This window comes from Dipteris shenzhenensis, chromosome 7 (assembly GCF_047967505.1).
Source record: "Dipteris shenzhenensis isolate YYH24624 ecotype China chromosome 7, Dip_SZ_1.0, whole genome shotgun sequence".
In the NCBI taxonomy this organism is placed as follows: domain Eukaryota; kingdom Viridiplantae; phylum Streptophyta; class Polypodiopsida; order Gleicheniales; family Dipteridaceae; genus Dipteris; species Dipteris shenzhenensis.
Genome location: NC_141602.1, coordinates 27,866,025 through 27,874,312, shown reverse-complemented (window position 1 = coordinate 27,874,312; position 8,288 = coordinate 27,866,025). Strand labels below are relative to the sequence as shown.

The 8,288-nt window shown below is 42.9% G+C and overlaps 1 protein-coding gene across 4 annotated transcripts; it reads left to right on the top strand.

Moving 5' to 3' along the window:
* Window positions 1-1,360: 1,360 nt before the first annotated feature.
* LOC147900183 (DEAD-box ATP-dependent RNA helicase 15) lies at window positions 1,361-7,816 on the top strand. Of its 4 annotated transcripts, XM_087376945.1 has the most exons (12): window positions 1,361-1,516; window positions 1,604-1,756; window positions 4,697-4,797; window positions 5,063-5,235; window positions 5,338-5,569; window positions 5,684-5,802; window positions 6,415-6,471; window positions 6,563-6,747; window positions 6,850-6,994; window positions 7,114-7,197; window positions 7,299-7,362; window positions 7,455-7,816. In XM_087376945.1, exons 2-12 carry the CDS (start codon window positions 1,641-1,643, stop codon window positions 7,463-7,465), a joined length of 1,287 nt encoding a protein of 428 aa, XP_087233071.1. In that variant the 5' UTR covers window positions 1,361-1,516; window positions 1,604-1,640; the 3' UTR covers window positions 7,466-7,816. The 4 variants fall into 4 exon arrangements, with proteins under 4 accessions (XP_087233071.1, XP_087233074.1, XP_087233072.1 ...); XM_087376948.1 differs by lacking the exon at window positions 1,361-1,516 and having other exon boundaries at window positions 1,614-2,608; window positions 7,455-7,815; XM_087376946.1 differs by lacking the exon at window positions 1,361-1,516 and having other exon boundaries at window positions 1,614-2,849; window positions 7,455-7,815.
* Window positions 7,817-8,288: the final 472 nt, after the last annotated feature.

Genomic DNA, 8,288 nt, shown 5'->3' with positions numbered 1-8,288 from the left:
AGCAGTAATAGCACAAGGGAGTCTTTTGTAGTGTTCATAGAAGACATTTTTCTCAACTTGAGGCTTCAAATTTTGAAGGTTTTTCATGAGAGTTTGCACATTTAAAAACCTAAAATATAACTAAATTGCCTAATTTTTGTTGCATAGTTTACAAAAATGAGACTATTTTTTAGAGGTGAGAATGAAAATGTTGCAACTTCATTATATATAGAGTAAAGCGGCCAACAAGGAGGCATGTGCCTTTAAAATGTCAGTAGCGCCTAAATAGGAAAACAGGTGCCACCTAGTACTCCTCATACAAAAAGATGATGGGTCAAGCTTTAGCCCTCACTTGACTTGAGCATTGGCTCTCACCACAATTTTTTTGAAAAGTTAAATTAGCTCCCATTACTAACTAATGACCGTGATAGCTCCAAGGCCATTTATACCATGGTTTAATGCTAAAAAGTTAGCCCCCGCGGCCCCCTAGAGGACCTCCTCGTGTTTGGCCAGTGTACCATGGGGAGGGGAAAATTGCAGCCCCACGTTCACTAGCATAGATTTCATTGGCATTGGACTACTGAACTGGTGAAATAGACTGGATAGAGAGCTTTCAATGCAGCTTCGAGGTTTTCTAGACTTTGCAAATACAGGTTGAACTGGTTTGCAGCCAGCAGTAGCTACTGTCGGTGGTGTGTAGTAGGGACTAGCAATAGCGGTCTACGAGTGCATATAAAATGTACGTACTTTGACCTGTCATGCACGCAGACATGCGGGGGGATTGCGCCGAGTAGCATGTGTCGTGTCGACTACTGCTGGGTGAGCGCGCTTCCCAGCGAGAGCAACAACAACAACAGGGAGCTGCTCTGACCTTAGGTTAAAGGCGTGCTTGAGGGCAAGCCAAAGTTAGCCCTCCATAGTACCATGGCACCTCCTCGTGTTTGGTCAATGGCACTGGTCCAGCACCATGGGGAGGGGAAAATTGAAGCCTCGCATTCACTAGTGTAGATTTCATTGGTATTGGACTGTTGAACCGGTGAAATGGAATGGACAGAGAGCTTTCAATGTAGTTTCGAGGTTTTCTAGACTTTGCGACCTGAACCGGTTTGCAACAGTAGCAACAGCCAATGGTGTGTAGTAGCGACTAGCAGCAGCATCAGTCTTGCGAGCGCATATAAAATGTACGTCCTCCATCTTGTTGCGTAGGGGCACATCATGTGTCGTGTCGACTGCTGCTGGGTGGGTGCGCTTCCCAGCAAGAGACCCGTCCTCAAACACCCGAAGAACTAACCCTAGGTTGTGTGGGCAAGCCAAGAGAGGAAACCGTCTTTTGAAAAGGGCGGGTAAGAGCCGTCGGATCGTTGAGATGGAGAATTAGGGTTATGTAGGGTACTTGTTTCATTCTCCCCTGCATAGTTTTTAGTTTTGCAACTTCGTCTCCTCTGTTTTTTCTCAGGTTCCTGCTTCCCCTGTTCCCATCTCCCTCGCCATCGATCTCATCATCTCCATCTCCGTCCTCCCTCTCTCCCCCTTTCCGGTTCGTCCCTTCCCTCTTGCTTCCTGCCGTGCTCCATCTACATCTCTTTTGATTTTTCTTCTTTAATTTGCTTTTTCGTCTCCACAGAACCCTCGGCGCTCAGCTCCCCCCCTCGCGGAAAAGCATGGGTGACATCAAGGATGGCGACACTTACCAGGAGGAGCTTCTTGATTACGAAGAAGAAGAAGAAGCCGCCCCCGATGCCGTTGCAACCAAAGCCTCTGGAGATGCTGGGAAAAAGTAAGTTCCAGGTCTTAAGCCTCAGCCGGTTAAACCAACTCCTCGGTTGATTCTAGCAGGGAGACGGCCCGCCAGGGTCAAGCCGTTCTTACTCCAAGGTGTAATGTAGAAGTACATCATATCCGTGCGAGAAAGGCGTTGTCGCAGTGGATGTATTGTATTATTCCCACACGCGTGTCTCTCACCTGAGATCAACGACTTTGTCGACGGTCTGCTTGAAAATCTTCCTGCAAACTTGGGGCTGAACTTGCGGTTTCTGTGGGTCTCATGCGTTTCTTCTTAATTCTCCAAGCCAAGTTTGCCCTCAGTTTCTACAAATCAGCCGTTCTATTATCTACTATTGGTGAATCAAGATCAATTGAAAGAGCAATGGACGTGCTTGTTGACACCGTATTGCCGTTTATTTCTCAAGGGGAAGGGGAAGTCCAGAAAGTTCAGCAATGGACAAAGGTGGACTTTTGTATGTGTCCTCAGATGCGAATCTACAAGTACACATATCCCCGTTCTCTTATTTTGAAAACAGTTTTCAAAATTCCTCAATTATCCATACCCTCTTGCCAAGGATTTCTTCTTCCAGAGAAGGCAAGGCCTGCATAGGATTCCCACGAGCTCAGGCATGGATTTTCGTTGGCAGTGTGACGAAATTTGCAAATTGCAGTTCAGGTGGAAGTTAATTGTGTCAAGTGTCAGCGTTAAGCTGTTTCTGCCGACAAGTAAATGAAAGTACCAGGTCTCAGCACAGGCAAGAAGAGTGGTCTGTGCAATTCTCCAAGCTTTCCAGGGAACCTCACGAAAGTGATTTTGATGGCCGACTGGCAGATTTTGGAATCGTAGTTATCGATGCGCCCAGGAGTAAGATTTTGCTCTCCAATTTATTTTTAAATGATGGCCTGCATCCTTGAGGATGTAATATGTTGAGGCAAGGAGGAGAGAACGAGTTTCTGTAGCATGGTGCATGAAAGGGTTTATTTAGTTTGCATTGCACAGATAGAAGCTCATTGTCTGGTACTCTCCTTATGTTAACAAAAGCCATTCAAGGGGAGCCCTCTGAAGCTCAGAAGTGAAACCAGCTGATAGGGCATGGCCCTCTAAGGTACTCTTGCACATTAAATCGGGTTCACTTAAAATCAACTATTTCATTAGTACGTTCACTTTATGCTCGGATGACAACGCATAATTTTGGGTAATCTCTTTGGAAAATTTTGGTTCCTCTTTTTTAACTAGCTTGATATTTGCTTGTAGCAAAGTGCAACCAGTGGGTAGGTATGAAGAGGAGTACTGTAAAGTCGACAATGAAGTCGGTAACAGATGGTTGCTCTGTTTGCCTTTTTTTGGGGAATCCTCATTTTTTCTGGAGAGAGGGGTCCTTTGTATTGCGGCATGCTGCTCTCAGTTTATCGTATTGTTGGCTGTTTGTCGTATTGGACTTTATATTCTATTTAGTGTAGTTGTTTAAAAACGTCATGCATACATACGAACTTGATTTTTTTTCAGAATGGAGATTTTAGCATTTGCAGTCACCAAACTCAGCCTATGGGACCCAAAAGCATGATCTTATCTGGTTGAAAGCCATTGTGATTCACCCCATGTATCCATTCAAACTGGTTATGACTCCTTTCACTTCAAAGCGACTCAAGAATAATTTCAAGTCCTGGAAAATGAGTTTGAATGAAGGGGAGGTAGGGAGGTCCATACTAAGCTGCAGATTTTTTGGGTGATTCACCCCATGTATCCATTCAAATTGGTTATGACTTCTTTCAATTCAAAGTGACTCAAGCATAATTTCAAGTCCTGGAAAATGAGTTTGAATGAAGGGGAGGTAGGGAGGTCCATTCTAAGCTGCAGATTTTTTGGGTGATTCACCCCATGTATCCATTCAAATTGGTTATGATTCCTTTCACTTCAAAGTGAATTTCAAGTCCTGGAAAATGAGTTTGAATTAAGGGAAGGTAGGGAGGTCCATACTGAGCCGCAGATTTTTTGGATTATAAAGCTGTGTCAGTGCAAATTGGTGAGCTCCTAGTATAGTTAACTGTTTACGACCTTGAATAGAGGCGAGGGGCATAAGCTGAATGTACTTTTTAGTTTGGATCACAAAGGCTTTTGGAGAGTTTTGGATAATCATGCAACTAGTCTTGAGGTCTAGTCACAATCAAATGGAGTGCAATGGCAAAAAAGGTTACTGTGCAGAACTGAGCTGAAGAAGCAAGATCTTGATTGTCAACTTATTCACACATTCCAGTTGGAATAATATTTGCTGGATGCCTGTGTTCAGTGTGAGGCTAGTTGTCAAACCCTTCAAGAGGGGCTTGCAGCTTCTCATCCTTTTTGGTTACAGGTTTGAATTATCATTAGGGCTTGTTTTCCATATTGATGATTGTGGGTGCTTGGTTCTCATTGGTATTCAGAGCTATCAATGTCTCTGCTTGCTGGATTGAGTTTTCACAATCCTTGTGTTGAGCAGTTGGTTTTGTAAATTAACGCAAAGGACAACTGATGCTGTGTGTATTGAGCCCTTCGTCCCTCTCTGTCCATTTCAACACCACCCCTTTCCTTTGTTCTACATCTTAACGAAGTGCATTCTACTTTAAAATAGCATTCTAATTTTTCCTCCATTTTTTGTCTGTTTAATTTTATCTTACATCTTATTAATTATTACATATTCCATCCCTCGTTAGGTTTGAAGAGTTATTTTTCTTTACTTTCTGGGGTTTGAATTGTAGCTATTTTTTAGCTAGTCTCTTGCTTTCTCTAGTAGCACTTTGTACATTAAGTGCAGACTGTTGCAACTTCTCTTTGCTGTACATGGAACTATTTCCCACCTATGCAGCATCAGTAGTAATGAAAGTATTGCTTCCTTCACTCTGGTAGAGTGGACACCAATTAGTTGGGTGTCTTTTTGTTTACATATGTCTATATCCTGACTTGTTTTGAATGCAGGGGGTATGTTGGGATCCATAGCTCAGGTTTCAGAGACTTTCTTCTCAAACCAGAGCTGCTGCGTGCTATAGTAGACTCTGGATTTGAACATCCTTCTGAAGGTATCTTCCTTCCAGGGTGTACAAATCTTTTTAATGGCAGCTACCTTGAGGTCTAGTAAATTATAATTTGAATGTTTGCCTTTAAGAAAGTAGAAATTTTCCCATGTTGAATTATAGTTAGTGTTTTGTTAGTTGAGTGACTGTAATCTTTCAGTAGGTTCATTATTGCTTTTCCATTTGCTGTCTGGGTGACAGTTCAATACTGTTTTGGACTCCTGTTGATGCCCATATTTTTACTTAATTCTGTTTTCATTCTTGGAACCAGTACAACATGAGTGCATACCACAGGCGATCTTGGGAATGGATGTTATCTGCCAGGCTAAGTCTGGCATGGGAAAAACTGCTGTTTTTGTGCTTTCTACACTCCAACAGATTGAACCAGTTGCTGGCCAAGTTGCAGCTCTTGTCCTTTGCCATACCCGTGAATTGGCTTATCAGGTGGGGCTCTTATTTTGCAATGAGTTTCTGTTAATAGTTATAGCTGCTTTTTGATGGTTCCTGATTCCAATCCTTTGTCCGACTCTGTATTATCCTTGGCAGATATGCCATGAATTCGAACGGTTCAGTACTTATCTCCCAGACATCAAAGTGGCAGTATTTTACGGAGGCGTTAACATTAAAAATCACAAAGATCTTTTGAAAAATGAATGTCCCCATGTGGTGGTGGGGACTCCTGGGCGTATTCTGGCTTTGTCTAGGGAGAAGGATTTGAATTTGAAAAGTGTCAGGCATTTCATTCTTGATGAATGTGACAAGATGCTTGAATCCCTTGGTATGTACAAAGTTGCTATGTTCTAACTTGTTTATTGTATCCATATGTGCTCAATATCTTATGCGTGACTGCCTTTCTAGGCCCATATGGTTCTCACTCATCGTGAATGTGTAGATATGCGGAGGGATGTGCAAGAGATTTTCAAGCTCACGCCCCATGATAAACAAGTGATGATGTTCTCTGCAACGCTAAGCAAGGAAATTCGCCCTGTCTGCAAGAGGTTTATGCAAGATGTAATGTCCTGCTGCCAGATCCCACATCTGAAACCTCAGAGAACTTGGCTCTTTTTCCTGTCAATGGCAGCAACCATTTGCGAGTCATGGTTCTTCATATTGAGTCATGTGAATTCTGGGTTGAGGTTTTAAAGGGTGTCAGTTGTGAGAAGTGCTTCTGTTATGCCTTACATGAGTTTTATTGCTTCAAAATAGGGTATCTTAGGGTATCTTGAAGCCTGAAGGTATTTTGAGTCACAACCCTTGACGAGTTTCAATGGCTTTAATAGGGAGTTAAGTTTTGTCTGTCTGCTCTCAATGCTGTCCAACCCTGCCAAGTGAACCCCCTCGGCCAAGCCCATATCTTCTGTGTCGAGTCATTCCTTGAGAGAGTCTATGGTTGTCTGTGCTTCAAGGTCTTTGCTTTGAGAAGACGGCCAGTTGCTAGCAGTGAGCGGACACAATTCCTTCAGTCATTGTGCTAGCAGAGATGCCAGAATACCTCTTTTTTGGTTATTTTCGGGCAGAAAGATATACTACTTGGACTACGGAGGAGTGAGCACAGTGGTGCTAAAGGAACGCTATGCGGATCGATTCACCTAATGTAATACCTGGCATTGTTTCCATTTACAGCCCATGGAGATCTATGTTGATGATGAGGCGAAATTGACATTGCATGGACTGGTTCAGGTATCTTTCCTCTGCTCTCTCCAAGTTCAAAGGAGTGGACTTTAAGATTGTGGGGGGTATTATGCACTAAACCTGTGTTCTGATCTATCAGCACTACATCAAGCTAAGCGAACAGGAGAAGAACCGGAAACTGAACGACCTACTGGATGCTTTGGACTTCAACCAAGTTGTGATCTTTGTGAGAAGCGTTAGCCGGGCTGCAGAGCTGAACAAGCTTTTAGTAGAGTGCAACTTTCCTTCCATCTGTATCCACTCTGGCATGTCACAGGAAGAACGGTCAGTGCTCAATTTTGCTGAAATGCTATTTGTAGGCCTTGTGTTTTTACAAGTGAAGTCTTAAAACAGAATAATAATATGATTTGCTTGTGTGCTTCTCAGGTTAACACGCTACAAGGGTTTCAAGGAGGGTCACAAGCGCATTTTGGTTGCAACGGATTTGGTAGGGCGAGGGATAGATATCGAACGGGTTAACATTGTCATCAATTATGATATGCCGGAATCAGCTGATACATATTTGCATAGAGTAAGACATGGATGCTATATGGTGGATTGCGTAAATTTGCAATTGTAAAGAGTATATATTCCAAATTTTGGTATTCACAAGGCTCCAGTCTTCCTTCTCACATAGGTTATGCTATGTAGGTGGGTAGAGCGGGACGCTTTGGGACAAAAGGACTGGCTATAACGTTCGTTGCCTCTGCTGCTGACTCCGATGTTCTCAACCAGGTACGGTTTTGGCTGGGCATGATGTGATGGTATGTGCTATGTGAAGCGTGAGTTCTGTAACAGGATGGCATTTGATATGTGAAGCCTGCATTCTGTAACAGGTACAGGAGCGTTTTGAAGTGGACATCAAGGAGCTGCCAGAACAAATTGACACGGCTACATACAGTAAGTGCACCTGTCTGCAAACCCCCCCACAAATTTTCTGGAGGTGACTAGTAATTGCATTGTAATCTGCTTGAATTTGTGTTCGACTGCAGTGCCATCTTAGGAAATTTTGGAAATGGTGTGGACGAGGACAAGATGCTGAATTCTGTGCCTGCTCATTTTTCTCTGCTGTAATGCTGAGCATTCTTTAAGTTCAGCATTCTCCATAATCTGCAGTGAGAATGGTCTGGGCATGGCCAGAGTGAGTACTTTTTGAAATCCAGGCTCTGGTGGTGCTTGGAAGCTGTAATTTTATATTGTCATCCCCTCCAGACAGTAACTTTTCAAAGGAATTCTCAAAAGCTTTTGTCACTAGACATCTCTCTCTTTCCCCCCTCCCCCTCACTCAGCCTTGTACATAGTCCCATTCAAGCTAGATGTGCTACTTTGTTGAACCTCTTTGTGGCTTGTTTATTAAATTAATCACTTCTGCTTCTCCACATGCATTCACTCACCTCTGGAATTAAATCACCTCTCCAAATGCTCATTCTATAATCTACATTATAATTTTGAATTCCTCACTTTGGAGTTTGATTTTCCCACCTAAAAAGATCATGATTGTCTTGTTATAAAAGTATTAACAGGCTAATGTATGATCATTTACAAAGTCAATTGTGTGGTGAACGACAGAACGATGACTGGGTGAAAAACTCTCAATGTTTAACATCTATGAAAATCCATGAAATTTTGTAGTTTGTCAACTGGCTGTGAATTCTTTGAAGAGAAATATGCAGACGTAAAAGCAAGGTGAATGTTCATAAAGCATTCATAAGACCTTCTTGTGCACTGGAAAAGCAGGCTGTAAGCTGAGAGAGAAAAGAGAAGTCTCACTCATGTGGCTTGCCCAAGAGAGGGGAGAGAGAGAGGGGGAGAGGGGAGGCCAAAGA